Source organism: Myzus persicae, unplaced genomic scaffold, assembly GCF_001856785.1.
Source record: "Myzus persicae strain clone G006 unplaced genomic scaffold, MPER_G0061.0, whole genome shotgun sequence".
In the NCBI taxonomy this organism is placed as follows: domain Eukaryota; kingdom Metazoa; phylum Arthropoda; class Insecta; order Hemiptera; family Aphididae; genus Myzus; species Myzus persicae.
In genome coordinates this window covers 15145-35275 of record NW_019104487.1, presented here as the reverse complement: position 1 = coordinate 35275, position 20131 = coordinate 15145, and the positions used below count along the sequence as shown (strand labels likewise).

The 20131-nt window shown below is 30.9% G+C and overlaps 1 protein-coding gene and 2 pseudogenes across 1 annotated transcript; all 3 read left to right on the top strand.

The window, feature by feature from the left end:
• The first annotated feature begins 4186 nt into the window (after window positions 1-4186).
• On the top strand, window positions 4187-5900 carry LOC111042479. The gene is made up of 4 exons (XM_022327108.1): window positions 4187-4768; window positions 5524-5592; window positions 5670-5762; window positions 5853-5900. Exons 1-4 carry the CDS (start codon window positions 4187-4189, stop codon window positions 5898-5900), a joined length of 792 nt encoding a protein of 263 aa, XP_022182800.1.
• Window positions 5901-10591: 4691 nt separating this feature from the next.
• LOC111042482 lies at window positions 10592-15732 on the top strand (annotated as a pseudogene).
• LOC111042480 lies at window positions 14439-15163 on the top strand (annotated as a pseudogene).
• Window positions 15733-20131: the final 4399 nt, after the last annotated feature.

Here is a 20131-nt window from a genome sequence, read left to right as displayed (position 1 = left end):
TTTTTTCGAAGGTAATAACGATATACAAAATTTAAAACAGTATGCTTAAAGCATGTACAGTATAGAATGCTATTATAATGTGTTAAAATAAACATATTTATGTTTTATTTTTGAAATAATATGTATTTGTAGCATGCAAATTGTGTTTTAATTAGATTGCCAAGTTATTCTCATAGATTGCGCCAGATCCACTTAAAGGAGCGGCGTAACATTTACTGACCGTACCCCTCATACCCGCCCACCCAACAGTGTCCAGTCCTGTATATCTTAGTTCATGGCTTATGAAGACGACCATCGTCATACGGGCAGCAGGGATAGATGTTTTCGATTTTGCTATTATTAGTTGCTCTCTCAAGTTACTAAGTAACATGACATATTTTTAATTTTATACTTTTAGATCGTTTCAATATTTACGATGTGAAATTCCAGTTTTATAATAAAGGAACATTCTTTTTGGAATACCTTATATGAACGGGCCGAGAGCATAATAAATATTACGCGTGCCCGAACGCCAATGCTTTAGAGCACCACTAACACCTAGGGCGGAGAAATAATATGAAGATAGCTGGGTATGTAGTGATGTAGTAGTTCAAACAGTAGTGGTCGGGGTTGCCGGGCAAATACTGTAGAACTACGTAATGCGTGTTGTGCTAAAAGTGTGTTTTTGAGTACAAATGTGTTTATATGTGGGTGTGTGTACAATAACTAACGGATAGGTAACTGGTATAAAACTGTAACTCAATTTGGTAATAATAGATAATATAATATAACAAAATAGTAGATTACAGCCCTTTTGGCCCAACAATGTAAAAATATTTAATAATAATAATTGCCGGTTCGGCACAACCAAATAACAAGTAATAATATTATACAGCTAAGTACTATTATAATAATGTATAATAAAATGGTTCCTAATGCCAATTGGGCACAATTAATAAATAATATAAATAAATGATAATATAAAAGAACTCACAATTTGTCAGTGTACTGCTGGCCAGCTGCAACCTGTATAGCTATATGTAATAATTGCACACACGCAAACAATAAAATATAAAAATTACAACACGTTGGAGATGTTAGACGATTCGCGTCTACATGTATAAAACAATATAATTAATGCGGCGATTCGCGCCTATGAATTGTAGAATAATATAATAAAAATAAGGCGATTAGTGCCAACAAATATAATAATATAAAGGTATTAAACTGTGGCGATTCACGCACACAAATATAATATTAACAACAGTGGCGATTCGCGCCTTGCTAATAAATATAATAAAAAAGTATTGTCAATTTGACAAAACTAACAATTAAATTTACGGAGTCCGAAATCTTAACAACGACGTACAGTAGGAACGAGACAGAGTCACGGCGGCCGTGATAAAATTAAATTCGCATACAAGAGGCGGCTGATCGCGCGTAATCTACATATTATATAATAATTCACAATCACATAATTAATACACAAAAATATTATATAATAATTCACAATCACATAATTAATACACAAAAACAATAAAACAAAAATAAATAATTAAAAATGTGATGGTGTGTGTGTGACCAGCTATTCTATTTTTTTTTTGTATATAAATATTGTTGCGCGGCAACATTATATGATAATACATTTTACCAAACGTTTGTTTCCCGTGTAATAGGTATATGGTATACAGAAAATTACATAAATATAAATAACAACAATTTTTTTTGGAAGTCCACAAATAAATTATCTAGATATGTACTCATAGATAACTAGAATTCTATCTAGATAAAGATAAATATAACTTGGCTAAAATTTATCTAGATAAGATAAAAGATAAATAATTTCTATCTAGATAACTTATCTAGTTATTCCCCAACACTGGTTATAACTATTGCCTTCTCAGTTCTGAAATGGTTTTTACGGACGAATAAACACTTGTCAAACGTCCTCTTAAATATGCTCCAAACTACCATATTATATTACTAACCGACAAGTCGACACACGTAGGCGCGTAGCTAATATTTACACGGCCGCCCGGAGCACAAACAATTTCTGCTCTGCAAATTATTTTATCTATTAAGACCCACTTCTCAAAATGAAAAAATGAAAAAACTTTTTTTTACAGACCATGTGTATAATAATCAATTATATATTAGTATATAATATCTCACCCAATTCATCGTCGATTAAAACGAGGTCGTCCCCACGACTTCCTACACTAAGCCACCTCTCAACATCCAAATATTCACTCCACAGATGCGCTTCTTCCAGATCATTCTACGACTTCTCTGTCCTTATAGTTATACTATTGTAAATATGTAAATATTAGTATGTTATTGTAATCACATTATTGTTACTTCTGTATATCTTAAAATTACCAATTGTTAATATTATCCTTAGTACTTATAAAAATATTTTTTATTATCCGTTAAACTATTATGTAAACTGTCAAATATCCCTTGATATAGATAGCCTTAGGCTAGGGCTGTCTTACGTTTAAAATAAAAAAAGTATATAATATATTACCATAGGAATCTAATTATTTTTCATATATTTTATTTTTATTATTTATATGTTTATTGTTATGATGATAAAATAAAGTATTTCCAATCATAAAAAAAATTCTTTCTGAAAAAAATTTAAGAAATAAGGTCTTAAATATTATATATTTAAGTTATATTGTTAATTTGATTATTCTAAGTAAGTATAGTTTTACTAAAGTTCAATACAGAAAAAATGACATTATTTTGATAGCTCAAAAGTCAAAATGTACCTTTTTATAATATCATAGGTACCTAACTATACATATTGTACTGGTGAACTGATAACAAATATCATATTATACCATTGCAAATAAATATTTGAGTTAATAAATTATATTCAATAATAAGTCAAACAAATGTCAAAACATTTTTACATATAATATATATATATATATTATCCATTAGTAGAAGTTATAAATTATGACTCATCTGATTTGTCAACTGTGACAGTATAATGATTATTGACTTAACTTTATAAATAATAATTCCGCATGAAATGTTTGTATTAGATTTTTTTTGAATGATTTTAATCATTTGAAATATTATAATTTATAATTGCATGAAAATAATAAATATTTGTTTTCAAATAACAAATAAAACGTTCAATACCTATTTAGTATCAAAAAAATTTTTTTTTTAAATGACGAATGTTTATAATAAAACGTTGAGGAATATTTTATTTTTGTGCAAGTTTATTGGCATCATTAACATTTCTTATGTATTAGAACCCAATGGATTAATAATTCAGAGTACAGAAACAATATATAAATCTTTTGAATTGACACGAATGATTATGCTAATAGTATTCACATACTCAGTTCACACAAATTATTTATTTATTGAACAAATATATGTGTTCAAATTATGGTCCGTCATTATTGCAGGAAGAATATCGGAAACACGGGTGATACAGTAAGATAAATATAACATTAATATCAAACAATTACAAAATTTGAAATAATTTGTATTTAAATTTTTTCAAAAACAACGAGCAACAGATTTTTTGTATAACTAACCAGTAGCTTTTGGGTTTATCTCAAAGCATACAATATGCCATTTTGATAAATATAATAGGTATATACATTTGAATTCAATCATAAAACACAACATCGTCCCCATTAACAAATCCATAAAATAAAAACACCATAAGTTAAAAAGCGATTATCTAAAATGGGCTGAAGGAGAATTCTCCATCTTTCACGTCATATACACTGATTCTTCCAATAACGAACAATAGTGAAAACATCCAGATAGCGAACGTTGTTTTGGGAACAAAGTACAAACTTTTCACATAGTGAACTCTATGAGTAGTGAATAATTTAGTTAAAGAGTGTGTCCAGTATTTCGATTTTTCATCGTATTTCAATTTTTCTCAAATATTCAGATTCCCAATCAAATACATATACGTAAGAATATTTTTGATACTTTGGTTTGACATCTTATAAGGGGATATAATAACGATTGTATTTTTTAAATGGGTAATGAAAATTCATGAAAAATACTCGCATACAAAATGTTAGTTTTAATATTTACTTTGGTCCATGCGACCTAGCTGTGTAAAATCTACAAATATATAATCGTAATGATTTCTCTTTTTGTTATTTATAGGTTGATAAATGGCATCATCGAGTACGATCGAAAACAAAAATCACTTCCACGATTTATGCTGATTCGCCAGTATTTAACAAAGAAAAATTATTGGAATTCAATTTTTATTTTCACAATAGTGTTTTATATAACACTGGTATTTATGAATGCTGTATTATTTCCACCAAATACTATTAACTTCGTTGTTATAACCATGTATTTTTTTCGGATAGAATACGTCTTGGACGTTGCTGTATGGTTTTCGACATATTTTTTCTTACAGCAATTAGAGTATAGATTCCAGACGTTGAATGAGTCCTGGAAATATCTTCTTCCCGGATTTCTACCCTTTCCTGGGGAATGGACATGTTCCATAACAGAAATGACACTGGATAAAATACGGTTGTTACACGCTGAACTATCGGACTCATTAAGATTATTCAGTATGGGTTTCGGACAAATACTATTAGGATTTTTTGTATTTAGTTATATCGATATGCTACTTCAATTTTATTATTTTATTAATTTTAATGACAAGGAAACAGAAAAATTCAGTTTTTTATATTTTCTAAAAATTGTAGTTACACAAACTTTCCACATAAGAAATATCATATTGATTTTATCAATAATCATTGCTGCATCACGTGTTCATGAAAAGGTAACAACGATATAAATATTTAATTATATACACCTGTATAAGTCATTATTATCTTTTACATTCCTTCCACTTTCGTTCAATAAATTGTAAAATACTTTAGAATTTTGATGGAAAACAAAAAATATTGTTTTAAAACTTGTTACTTGTTCTTCTAAATATCGTATGAGAATGAGACTAAACGTATATGATTAAAATCCAATTAAATCGTTATTATTATCAATTCATGACATTTTTTTTACGAAGTAGGACACGGACACATGGCATAACTGCTATAAGTCGACAATTGCTAGTCAGTCGCTTTATCACTCGACAAAAAATATTATACAAAATACCCCGATTGAAAGGAAATCCACCAAATATATTTGCTTGCAAAAACTTAAGTGAAAATGAACATTTTTGTTTCATAATTGTTTATTTTGATACATTCCATCCTAGAATAATTCCTAGAATGTCACGACAAGACCCTAGCCAAATATGGCAACCCTATCTGTAACTCAAAAATTCTTTTTATTTAATACAATTCAGTTTATATCTTTTTAATGGTTTATTAATTTACTGTAGACATTTTTGACAATATCTATGTTAATAAAATATTACAATACAAAAAAAGTAAATGCAGTGAACATTCTTTTTAACAATTGAAATATTATTATTGGACCAATAATCATTGGACATTTATATAAACAAACTTTTAACACATAACGGATAACTTATATATGATTTGATGACATTGTATTTTCATTTTATACAACCAGAAACGGAAGATGATTTCACATTTACGATTAATAAGGATTTCAAATTTATCGGCAAACATAAAAATTCAAGTAAGTAATATAATTATAGTATTGAGGAAAGTGTTTAAATGATTCTTAAAGTGTATAATTCAATAATTCTATTTTAGGTTAAATTGTTTATGAACCAAATAACAGTTTTTGAATCTAGTGAAATCACAGCTTTTGGAATCTTCAATATAAATTTGAATCTTGTTACATCGGTTAGTATATAATTTACAGATTGTATTCTTTGTTATGTATTTGAGCACAAATAACAATGATATAAAAATTAATTATATTTTTGTTCACAGATACTAATATTACTTATTACTGGTATAGTAACATTAATACAAATGTAGAATCATCCAATGATATTGCAATCAAAACAAAGTGTATTGAAGTTTCTGTTAGATACTCGTATTCATAATACAACATACAACTAGGTGAAAATGTAGAATATTATTTAATTAATTGTAAGTAAAAGCCCAATGGTTAGACCGACCCTATTGTGTCTTCAACAAGTTACCCATTGAGACATTAACAGTTTTGGAAAGTTAATACATTTTTATTGTTATTTTCTAAATGGCATCTATGTTATTTTCATTTTTAAATAAGATACATATAAATTGATTTACTGTTGATCTTTTTTGAAATAAGTTTGCTTCCCGCCCAGGGAAAGCAGGAACTACACAAATTAAAAGTAATTAAAAGTTAATGTTAAAAAAAAACAGTAATTACACAGTAGTCTATAATTACTAACCAAAGAATTAAATTTTTATTTTCTTATTTGATTCTATTATTAGTCAGTTATCTTATTGTATCTTAGTATATGACGAAAGTAAAATTTCGGTACCCAATGAATAAGTGATAATATGTAAATATCGGAGTATTCAATTTGCATCCCAAGTATTAGGGAATTATTTTAGGTACACTAGTTTCGATACGGAGTTGTACAGCCGTACAGGTACTAGACTTGTTGGGCCCACAATTATTTTATTAAATACACTACAGGCAGTTTTGTCACTTTATTTTTTTCTAAGCTACACAAACATTTTAATTCCCGTTTTAACCAACATAGGAGTATAATTAAACCAAAGGCGTGGTTAAAAATTGTTTTACAGTTTTTTTTTAGTTTGTTTGCTACTAAAAATATAAATTATTAGAATTTTACAAATTTTGATATAATACAAATATAGGTACAATACCACCATTTAATGACCCTAACATATAATAACAGTGAGAGAAGGTAAAGCTAGTAGAAGTAAATATCATGTCTAGAAAAACGTAATATAAATATTTGAGGAACATTTTTCTGTCAAATGTATAACCATACCTGGCCAAAGAGGTGGACCAAGACTGGTGGTCGGTGGCCAACAAAAAATTAAAACTGAAAAAAAAACACACTTCATTTTAAAACACTAGATCAAAATGTCACAATAATAAAACACTGGTGTTATATTATTATAAAATTAGTAGGAATTAATTTAAAATCCACGGTGGAAATAAAATGTCACATACTATTTTACCAATTTTTGTATCGGAATTCATTTAAAAAAAAAATGGCTACAATTAAAATTTTACAACAATATATATAAATATAATAGGCAGTGAATATTGATGATGATGAATCCATTTTCGTGTTGTTTTCTAAAATACTGAATATCGTGGAATACTATAATACTGCTTCACCTTTCAGAGAAACGTCTCATATACATTTTTAATAGACAACAGTTCAAGTCTGAAAAATGAATAGAAAATATTCAGAAGATTACAAGCTCAGGCTTACAGTCCAAGGTCAGAGCCAGACATAGGTATTTTACTGCCTCGTTGGATTCAAAAAATTGTGCGTACCTAATATCTGAGTTTTTCCTAAACGTACGAACCCAACCTACAATATAACCATAATATTCAAAATGTAAAAAACGTTGGCTTGAGCTTTGAAGACGCTAAGGTAATAGTATGCGCAACAGTAAGCACAATTTAAATGAAAAACTGATGGTGGTTAAGATCTTACTTGTCTTTTGAAATGAATAAAAACTTAATCTTCACCTCTTCAAACTTAAAAGAATCAAAATTAAAACAAAAAATATTTCACCATTTATTTGTACATACTATTAATAATATAAACATAGTCCTTAAACATGTCCTGGGTAATGATATATAATATACAGGGTGTTTCTGAAGTGTGTGAGGTAATTAGTATATGCATACTCACTGTGATTGTAGGTTAGGTAAACGTATAAAGCATTAAGCATTAATATTGTTCTTGACGTATTGAAAAGATATAATTGAAAATTATAACCGAATACATTATATTTTATTGCAATTCTAAATTCAATGTCAAACAGTTGATATAATTGAAAAAAAAAAAATATATTCATTTCATTCTACAGTTAAAAATATCAGGTTGAGTGTTTCTGAAGCGTGTGAGGTAATTAGTATATTATGCATACTCACTGTGATGCCACAATGAAGATTTTTTTGGAATTTTTTTTCTAACTTCAAAATCTAGATATTTTTCAATTATTTTTAGAATATTATCTTGAATGTAAAAGTAAACACTCTAGTCGTAATTTTTGCAAAATTCTCATACGAATCGAGATATCGCATCAGGTCGAATCGCCAACTAAAAAAAACACATAGCATACATTTGTGTCACACCTTTATCTTTTAACTTTATAAAGTTATAATAGTTAGAGATAAAAGGAAACTACCTACTTGTGTGTTTATACTGAAATTCCAGTTTTTGGATATCATAGTACCTAACATAATTATTTTGACTCGATAAGATAAACATTTTATTTTATACTATAATTATTATTTATTAGTGAACCTAATATTATATTTTTATCGTTAATATTGAATTGACAGTAGGTACTCCTTACAGAGTACATGATGAACATTAGTTGGTCTAATTAGAGTGATTAGACCTCAGTCCAATACTTGTCATTGAACGACATTTAAAACATTAATATTTATTTTTAAGAATTAAAGTTTTTAATTTAAATTTTGATTTTTGCACAATGGCGTACACAGACATTGAATATGCAGACATGGTTTTTATGTTGGGTAAGTACTAGTTAATTTAATTAATTAGTTTAAGCATTTAACTAATATCACCCATTGGTGATTTATTTTATTAAAAACTCTAGGTATTTTACTTTTTCACAAAACATTAACGTGTAACTATTTTAAGTTGTCGTAACCGACGTGTTATACGAAACAAACTATTTATTAGTTTATTAATTGTGACTAGGTTTAGCTGATGGAAATGGAAATCCTACAGCTAGGTTATGGGCAGAATGCAAATAATAATAATAGAATAAAATAAAATGTTTATCTTATCGAGTCAAAATAATTATGTTAGGTACTATGATATCCAAAAACTGGAATTTCAGTATAAACACACAAGTAGGTAGTTTCCTTTTACTCTAACTATTATAACTTTATAAAGTTAAAAGTTATTTAATAAAGGTGTGACACAAATGTATGCTATGACAAGCGCAAAAATGATGCGATATCTCGATTCGTATGAGAATTTTGCAAAAAATACGACTAGAGTGTTTACTTTTACATTCAAGATAATATTCTAAAAATAATTGAAAAATACCTAGATTTTGAAGTTAGAAAAAAAATTCCAAAAAAATCTTCATTGTGGCATCACAGTGAGTATGCATAATATACTAATTACCTCACACGCTTCAGAAACACTCTGTATATTCTGCAATTACTGTAACACTCAACCTGATATTTTTAACTGTAGAATGAAATGAATATATTTTTTTTTTTCAATTATATCAACTGTTTGACATTGAATTTAGAATTGCAATAAAATATAATGTATTCGGTTATAATTTTCAATTATATCTTTTCAATACGTCAAGAACAATATTAATGCTTAATGCTTTATACGTTTACCTAACCTATAATTTTGACTAATTAGTAGACTGTGACGATACAATGATTATTGACTTAAATTAATGAATACAAATTTCCTATGAAATGGTTTTATTAATTTATTTTTGAATAATTTAATTTATTATTGCATTGTAATAATAAATATCTGTTTCCAAGTATCAAATAATACTTTCAAAACCTATTTAGTATCAAAAATTATACTTCCTTAAAATGACAAATGTTTATAGTAAAACATTGAGAAATATTTTATACTTGTGCAAGTTTGTTGGCATCATTAACATGTCTTACATATTAGAACCTAATGGGTTAATAATTCAAAGTACAAAAACAATGTATAAATCTCTAGAATTCATACGAATGATCATGTTAATAATATTCACTTACTCAATACATACCAATGTATTTTTTATTGAAAAAATATATTTGTTCAAATTGTGGTCTGTCATTATTGCATCAAGAGTATCGGAAACACGGATGATACAGTAAGTTAAATAATTAAAAATAATTTACATTTTTTTTTAAGCGAATAATGGCTCATTTATATAACTAAGCAGTTGCTTCCGAGTGTATCTCATCGTACACAAGATGTAGATAGCTTTGATGAATATAATACATTTGAGTTCAATGATATAACAAATACATAATCAAAATCAATAACAAATCCATACAATAAGAACATGAACAGCTAAGGTTAATTAAATCGGGCATAATATGACACCCCTCCCTCTTTAAGTCTTAATTATATACAGTGATTCATCCCCTAACAAATATTTTTGAGACCAAACTACAAACCTTTTACACAAAGAATCCTCTGAATAATGGATAAAACTGCAATGAAAGCAAGTGTCCGGTAATAAGTTATTTCACTTTTTTAGTTTTATTTTCAAATATTTAACTTCCCTATCATCTACATATTTTGTAAGAATATTTTTGATATTACGATTTTTAGTTATTCGGGTGATGGAATAACGATTGTATATCAGGATGGGTAATGAAAATTCATCAAAAATGCATGCACACTAATTTTAAATTTTAATATTGACTCATGATGCACATGGCCTCGCTGTATATAAAGTATATACTGCAAATATAATTTAATCTTATGGTTTTCTCATTTTGTATTTGTAGGTTGATGAACGGCATCATAGAGTACGATCAAAAACTAAAATCACTTCCAAGATTTTTGTTGATTCACCAGCATTCACCAAAATAAACTTATTGGAATTCAATCTTCATTTTCGCAATAGTTTATTACATTGGGATGACGATTTCGTATTTTGTGTTTTGGCCTCCACTGAATATTAACTTCGTTGTTATAACCATGTATTTTTTTCGGATAGAATACATCTTGGACGTTGCAGTATGTTTTTCGACATATTTTTTCTTACAGCAATTAGAGTATAGATTCCAGACGTTGAATGAGTCCTGGAAATATCTTCTTCCCAGATTTCTACCCTTTCCTGGGGAATGGACATGTTCCATAACAGAAATGACACTGGACAAAATACGGCTGTTACACGCTGAACTATCGGACTTATTAAGATTATTCAGTATTGGTTTCGGACAAATACTATTAGGATTTTTTGTATTTAGTTATATTCATATGCTACTAAAATTTTATTATTTTATTAATTTTAATGATAAGAAAACAGAAAGATTTAGTTTTTTAAATTTAATAAGAATTGTAGTTACACACTGTCTTTACATAATAGATGTCATATTGGTTCTTTCTATTATCATTGCTGCATCACGTGTTCACGAAAAGGTAACAATAATAATAACTTTGTAACACAACTTGCATAATGTAAGCATGAACTGATTGCATTATGTTTTTTTAATTTCATACCCACAGAAACAGAAGATGATTTCACACCTACGATTAATTAGGATATCAAATTTATCGTCAAACCTAAAAATTCAAGTTCACAATAAAATCATTATATAATTGAGAAAATATTAGAAATCAGTGTTATATAATATATGCTTATAGTCTTTAATTTAATAATTTTATTTTAGGTTAAATTGTTTATGAACCAAATAACAGTTTTTGAGTCTAGTGAAATCACAGCTTTTGGAATATTCAGTATAAATTTGAATCTTGTTATAACAGTTAGTATATAGTTTACAGATTGTATTCTTATTTATAGTATTCTTTTTTACATATTTGAGCACAATAAACAATGATATAAAAATGAAGTATATTTTTGTTCACAGATACTAATATTACTCATTACTGGTATAGTAACATTAATACAAATGAAGAATCATCCAATGATATGGCAATCAAAACAAAATTTACAGAAGTTTATGTTAGGTATTTATAATTTAACAACTAGGTGAAAATGTAATATATTAATTAATCACAGCTCAGGTTAGAGCTATAGGTTAAAAACTATTGTAAGCAGAGGTCGATTACTCAAAAAAAAAAAAACGTTTGAATTTTTTTGAAATGAAAAATTAAATTTTATTCAAATAATTCAGTTTTTAGTAAACATTTTTATTAAATTATTAGTTTGTTCATTTTTCTATTACCTGTGTCGTTCTTTTCCAGTTTCCCTAATAAACTGTTTGATCTGTTTTATCATGTCTTATAATTTACTAGCGGATCCCATGCACTTCATTGCTCATTATAAATGCCAAATCTATATGAGACTTGCTTGGTATTATACTAGCTACAGTATACTATCGGCTATTATAATATTATATTACATAATTTTATTATTATAGGACACAGCACTAGAATGCCCATAGCCTATGGGCCATAGGTCTTATGAATTTGTTTTTTTTTTAAATTTTTTATTTTGACTGGGGATTCGCTGATGAGCCGGCTTTAAGTGCAACTCAGCCATCCTAGGAATATTCCATCAAAACTTACCAAAACTCCTAATATTATTGCAATCCTCTGTATTTTATGTCAAATGTATGTATTTCATCGTTTAAAAATCGATAATAATATTCGGTAACCATATTTAGTGTTGTACACTCAGTGTGTATTGTTATTATACAATTTACACGTTAAATATAAAAAAAATATTTTGTGTGAGCCACCCTTTACACCTAGAGTTATTGAAAATAGTTTACATCACTCTCTGAGACCTACTTAATATACACACAACATTTCATGAAAATCGGTCCAGCCGTTTCGGAGAAGTTTAGTAACAAACATTTTCTATAGTGACACGTGATTTTTATATAATAGGTGTATAAACTTATTGTTGCGCCGGTGAGCCTTTACCGAGTTAGTCGCCTGACACACTGTCACAGATGCACACAATATAATATATATATAAATAATAAAGACAACGTTGGAGCTGATTAACATAGATATATAAATGTAACACACAATTCACACACAAGTGTATGCTACCCGTTCACTTATAATATAATGTGAACCAATACAAAGGTATCAAGGTCGGGGAACACCGCTCAAGCGCTGACACGTGTCCGTTGGGGCCGGTCTGCCTGACGTCGACTGTAATAGCGCGACTGATGGTCGACTGCGGAGCTGCAAACTGTACCATTGGAGAACTCTCGTCGGCGATGTAGCAATCGCAAGCACACAATACTCCGAGCCGGGAATAGTGTTGTATGGTTCAGCGACGAATGTTTGACGAGAAGCGGGGCACGCTTAGAAGCACACAAAATGACGACCAACAGTGAACAGGATACAATGTAACGGCAACACACGACCATGAGGTTTTTTTTGTGTTGTTACTCGGAGCTCAGGTATATTTCTACTTTACGGGACACCCTAAATGTTGTATATTTTTTGTTTGCATCTTATGTATTTTGACAATCTTAAAACGATGGTGCAAAAATAAATTGGGGCTAATCATTAGTTTTTAAGTTATAGCACTTTGAAAATCACGTATTTTGTAATATTTTGTTTAAATAGCGAATTTATTCGGTGCCCCGTCTGTTAGATTTCGTGGCTTAGTGGTAAAAGAACCACGTACGATCCTATAGGTCCCGGGATCAATTTTGACGTCCTGGGATAAAAATTTTTTGCATCGGGGGATATTATCGTTTTTAATTGCCGAGCGAGTGCAGCGAGCGAGTGACCAAGCTTTACTATCGAGTTGCAACTGAAATGCATTTCTGTTGGTCCTGTGACCTACTTGTGGTGGTGTTGCATAGCAAATAGAGGGATATTTTCGATTTGCGGAGCGGAGCGACGGCGCCGAGGAGCGTAGCGACGAGTGCCGAAACGCCCACAATCCCTGTTCGTTTCAGGGATTTTGTCCTGTCCCTGTGACCTACTTGAGAAGGCGTTGCATAGCAAATCGAGGGATATTTTCGTTTTTAATTGTCCGAGCGAGCGTAGCGATCGAGTGACCCCACCGGGTGACTCGGTGCAACAAAAAAGCAAATGACCCCGCTCGGAAAATGGAAATCTCCAGAAAAATTTGAAAATTTTTTTTAAAAAAGTGGAAAAAATATGATGGGCCGTTAGGTCTTGAACTCCGGATGGGCTGCGTTCAAATGGGATTAGTGGCCATTGCACCTCAATCCGCTTTGATGTACATTGTACACTGACTAAACTAGCTCTTTAAGAGAATTGTGAAAAAGGGCTTAACTTCGCGGGCCTATAACTTGGAAACCAAGTCCGAGCGCCAAATTCTGATTTCACCATAATTATTTTCGTCAAAAATATGACAAAGTCCCCCAAAAAAATTCGCAAAAAAAAGGGTGTCCGGTAAAGTAGAAAAGTTCCGGAGCTCATACAACACCACAGACTTTTATAATACACTAGATAAGTAACTCTCGAGATTTATTGAAGCTCGGCTTATCAATTGCCGCCATTTTGTCGGTTTACAAAACATTTAAGATTATTCTACATAATTTTATAGACTTTATTATATTCTATAACAATTTATTATTTATTATTTAATTACTTAATATAATTTAACGTCATTGTATTAAGATACAACTTACAAGTATAGTCAGTGAAGTGTACAAATGCATGAAAATTAATTATAATGCCTGTTTCATGTGCTGCTTATGGATGCTCAAACAAATATCAAGCTGGACAAAATATACATTTCTTTCGGTGAGTTAAGTTATAATAATAACCAATTAGTGAAGATATTGAGCTTTTAAATAACAAGTCAATGGTTTTTGGCAGTGCTCTGAAAATGTATTCTGTATCTATTTTAATTTTATAATTGTATGATCATAGATTTCCCACTTCTAACAGTGAGTTGATGGAAAAATGGATAAGTGCAAATAAAAAGAAAAAAATTTGAACCAAATCAATGGAGTAGGATATGTAGTGTTCATTTTACAAAACAAGACTATCAAATTAGACCTGGTGCACATAGATTATTGTTAAGGGACAGTGCAGTTCCATCAGTATTCCCATCGTTTCTGTCCTACCTTCAAGCACCAATTAAAATTCCTAGGAAACCACCTACATTAAGGAACTTTTGTAGTAACGGTTTATTGTCATAAATCATTTTATAAATAAATTTGTTAACAATTTGTTTTATTTGTATGATACAGATCTAAATTTAGATCAATTACAAAACACTAATAATGAATCCGACAACATGTATCCAGCTAGTAATTTTAAGAGTGTGGAAGTGCAAACTGACACCTTTTATCCAAATGAAGAATTTCTTAAAATTAAATTAAAATACTATAGCAAAAACTAAGACACACCATGATGAATTCAAATTGGTTGCATCATTGTTATTGGTTTATATTTAAATTTGCAGAAACAAAAGATGATATCACATTTACGATTAAAAAGGATTTCTAATTTAACACCAAAATTAAAAAACCAATAAAATAAAATAATGAGCACAATAATACTGTTGTTAACCTATGTTTCACTGAAGATGGTAGATGTGCCTATAAACATCAACACAGATCACAATATTATTGATGTTAAATACCTACTGTTATTATTATATTCTTATTCTGTATTTATAGGTATATTAGGTTAAAATGTTTATGAACCAAATATCAGTTTTTGAAATCACGACTTTTGGAATTTGCAATATAAATTTAAATTCATCAGTTAGTATATACTTCATTGATGTAATGTGATGTGAATATTTATAGTTTTTATTTAAATGTATTTATTTGTTCACAATGTATATTGATATAAAAAATTTAATATTTTTCTGTTTTCAGATACTAATATTAATTATTACTGGTTTGATAACATTAATACAAGTGAAAGAACATCCTGTTATGTTGCAACCAAAACAACATCTTGTGAAGTTCATCCACAATTTTTTTAAACTCATCATTGTATTAACTAAGTGAAAATGTAACATAGGTATTATGATTTCTATTATCCATATCTATAACTTAAAGATCTAAGCGACAGCAAAGCTGGTGAATGGTGGACAACTATTTCCTTTTTTAAAACTCAAAAGTTAAATTTTTAATAAAAACATATACATTTTATTCAAAATAATACCATTTTCTTTATTATTATTTAATTTGTTTCGCTACGGAAACTAGGCTTTTCTGCTGCCAATATTAATTTTTGTTTTGTTGTAGGTATTCTTCTTTTTTCGCAAGTATCTTAAACGAATAGTTTAATTTTTGATTACTTTCATTTTCAATGTCTTATAATTTTTTTTTTTTATATGGTACCGAGGACTAGAGGGAGGACCGCGTTAGCATTACTTCCCCTCTGGCCCCCATCGTTTATTGAGGTTAATCAAAAACAATACAAATAAAATAGCAGTGGGACAATCTCCCACTTGCTATTATAGCAACAATTATTTTTACAAGTACAAGTTTAGTTACAAAGAATGGGGGGCTCTAACTCCCTTGGTGCCATTGGCTACAAAAATGAAAACTTAACTACATTTTTTTGGTTTCTGAGTTGTGAAGTCAGTTGGTTGGCTCTGCGGCTTGGCGGGCTCTCTCCTCGTCCTCCTTCGCTGATAGAATGCCTTCCACCATCCTATTAGAACAGCCAAAAGGTCTCCTCTGCGTTCCTCAGCATCGTTCACTTCTCGTTCGGGTCCGGTGGGAGCTGCTCGAAGGGGGGGGGGGGCGCATACGATTTCTCCAATATTGGCTGTGGACAGGCTGTGTCCCAGCTGAGTGGCCAGGGGGACCCAGAATACGCTCCAGTAGGGGCACTCCGTCAGGGTGTGCTCGGCGGTGTCCTCGTGACTCAGGCACTGAAAACAGACGGGGCTGGTGGCCCTGGCTCGCTTGTACAGGTAAGCTTGGAAGCAGCCGTGTCCCGACAGTGCCTGCAGTGACATGTGGTACGTCAGAGGCACTAGCGGGACCGTTCTTCCAAGCCAACGTCCGACTGATGGAATGCATCGTCTGGTCCAGGACGCCTTGCTGGTATCCTCTCATCTCTGCTGCCATGCCTCGATGGTACGGGATCTCTCTTCCCTCTTGACCGCGGCTTTGGAAGGTCGTAGTGCCTCGGGAGCGATTTCGGTGGTGATACGGGACTGGATCCTCTTCCGCTCCAAGCCGAGTAGGTCCGCGGGAACCGTCGAGGCCAGTACCAGGGTGGCCTCGTCCGAGACTGTGTACGCGCGAATGGTCCTCAGCGCTACTGCTCTCTGCGGGCGGATCAGGTTCGCTCTGGTCCTGGCCGCGGCGGTTGCTTTGACGATCTAAGTAGGTGCGGCATACAGCAACTGGTTGTCCACCACGGTGCCGAGCAGCTTTCTTTTCCATTCGCTGGGGCCTCCGATGTTCGGCATCAGCCTAGCGCAGCTGCCGTGCGTGACGGTTTTTTCGTCACGGTTTCCACGTGGGGCGCGAAAGTCAGATTTTTATCCAGGATCACGCCGAGGTATGTGATCTTACCGTAAAATGTGATCAGGTGACCTCCGATCGATAGCCTCGGGGGGACGTAGGCCCTTCTTCTTGACAAGATGACCGCTTCGGTTTTCTGGTGTGCCAACTCCAGCCCGTGATCTATTCATCCACTCGTCTATTTTCAGGAGGACGGGGTTGACCAGGTCCTCCAATGACTGACCCGTCACTGCCGTTCCGACGACTGCCAGATCGTATGCGAATCCGATGAGTTGGACCCCTGGTGGCACCTCCGTCCTCAGCAGGGAGCTATAGGCGACGTTCCACAGAGCCTGCCCGAGCACGGATCCCTGTGGAATCCCGCACGTCACTGGTCTTGATGTCCTCTCGGCTCGGGTCAACAGCGTCCTGTCGGACAATGTCTTATAATTTATAACATATTATAATGTTGAATTTAAATTAATTTCACATGTTTATTTTCCATATTTTCTATACACAACTCATTCTTAGTTTGATGTATTTGAGACGCAATTCTTGGCAAGTTTTTTTAAGGTTTTGATAGTGACTATATTTTTGTGAACGTCACAACTAATTACGTTTTTCAGCTGTAAATGTTTTAATGGTGTAAGAACTGCTTTCAATATCTAATATAAGATATGTTTAATATATTATTATGTTTAAAAATTAACAAATGTTTGAATTGGATTTTACAAAACTAACTGTGTATAATGTACAAGTTATAAAATTTACTAAATATAATAAACTATAAATCTTGATCAAACTATTTTCGAGTGGCTATTTGGGAGTTCGACGACCGCTTGTAGAACCCGTGTATCTATGTATAAATTGCGAAAAACATAAATTCTAGTCTGTAGAAATGAGTCACCTATTTTCCGGAGATCACATTTAAGGGCGGTGATACGTCAAGATAAGAAACATATCAGTCATATACGTATATTTATGGCTTAATAACTAGGTATGATCGCGAACTTGGTGATAAGCAGGTGTCATGACTGGCACAGGCCCTGTATATTATGACTTCGATTTATTAGTTAACAAAAAAATACAAAATCATTAATTCAATGACTTAATAAATCTAAAAATCACTGTCAGCTGAGATTCTTTTACATGCTAAATCATGCAATATATGTATAGTATTTTGCGTAATAGTTCGTGCACACTGCACAGCCCATAACAAAAGTGCGTGCCAATGCGATCATATCTAGTGATTTAGCCATGTGTATATTATTCACAGGTTCCTTGTATTATTGGACTATTCTATAGATATTTATTAATTATGACTACTTTAAGACTGGTTGCATATAAATAACAATGCAATGTGTTCGTATATATACGTAATTCCATAGAAAATAAGTAATATATTATAAATATATTTTTATGGTTGCAATAGGTTAACTATAAACTTAATTAAAAATGCCAAATATGAATAATTGAATGAATATATTATTAGAGCATAAAAACGATAGAATAATTTTAAGTTATATTGAAAAGCAATATTTTTAAAATTTCATTTTTTTTTACTAAAACTAAGTAATAACCAGTATAGGCCTGATACAAATATATACACAATTACAAGACGCATTATCATTGGTTTTATTAAAATATTATAATATTCTTCAATTGAATAATTCTATATTATAATTTTATGTTGAACATTTTAATATCAGTAACTATTACAATTTCCAGATTGTGTTATTATTTATAGTTTTTTTTCTAAATTTATTTGAGCAATGATATAAAAATTAAAAATATCTTTGTTTTCAGAGACCCGTGTAGTCATATTACTTATTACTGGTTTAGTAACATTAATACAAACTAATTACCATCAAGTTATATTTCAATTAATACAAAATTTAAAGAAGTTTCTGTTAACTTAGCTAGAATTAGATTTGTAGTGAAAAAATTCTGTTTTTAATAATGAATTGATATTAAATTATTTTTATTACTAGGTAAGACAGAGCACTAGAAACTGAGCTTGACTTAAGCTGAGATTAATTTATTTTAATTTTAGTGTTCTTTTCAGATTTCCTAGAAAGTTGTTAATCTATTTGATCATTTCTTGTAATTTATGTTAAATTTTAATTAAAATTAAAAATTTAGTTTATGTGTTATTTTAAAATCTTCCTACACAAAGTTAAATGCAATATATTCTGTGACTTCAAAAAGTTCTAAGGACCTAGTAGCCTATCAAACAGTTTTTAATAGTTATTACATTGTTCATAAATTGTCTTCTATTAACATTTATGTATCATTTTTTTTTATTAAGGGGCCCCACGGCATCATAGGCTATATTGAGTGTGGAGTTAGTACCATTTGGGGATATTTTCGTATACATTTTTTAAAAGGTTCTTGAGGATTGGTAAGGTTGTAACACCTGATATTGTGTATGTGTGCCATGTTTCGTCGCTGAAAACCCGGGCGGTCACACACACGGCTGTAGATAGGATGGTTGCACATCGTCTATGTTAAATGGTATCCTATCTACAGCCGTGGTTAGTTCTTCGCTGCAACACGATTGCGCAAATTTTCCATTTTTGACCCGACTAATTACACCACGATTTCGCAAAAAATTTGCAACACGATTGCGCCCCAAATCCTTTTTACCTGTTAAAATCACAACACCATTGCGCACCAAATGATATGTGTATATTATACTATATACTATATAATATATATAATAATTTATATACAACATAAAATAATGTATACATACAATACATTTTCATATACATGCACTTGAACCATATAACTAGTTATTAGGTCTATGACGACTTAAACTTATTACCTATGAATTCACAATTTTCCTTCCCAATTATTACAGGCTTAGGACTGTAAACAATCGTTGGCTTGGTTAAAAATTGTTTTTTTCTAAATTAGATATGTCATAAGTCAATATATTTTT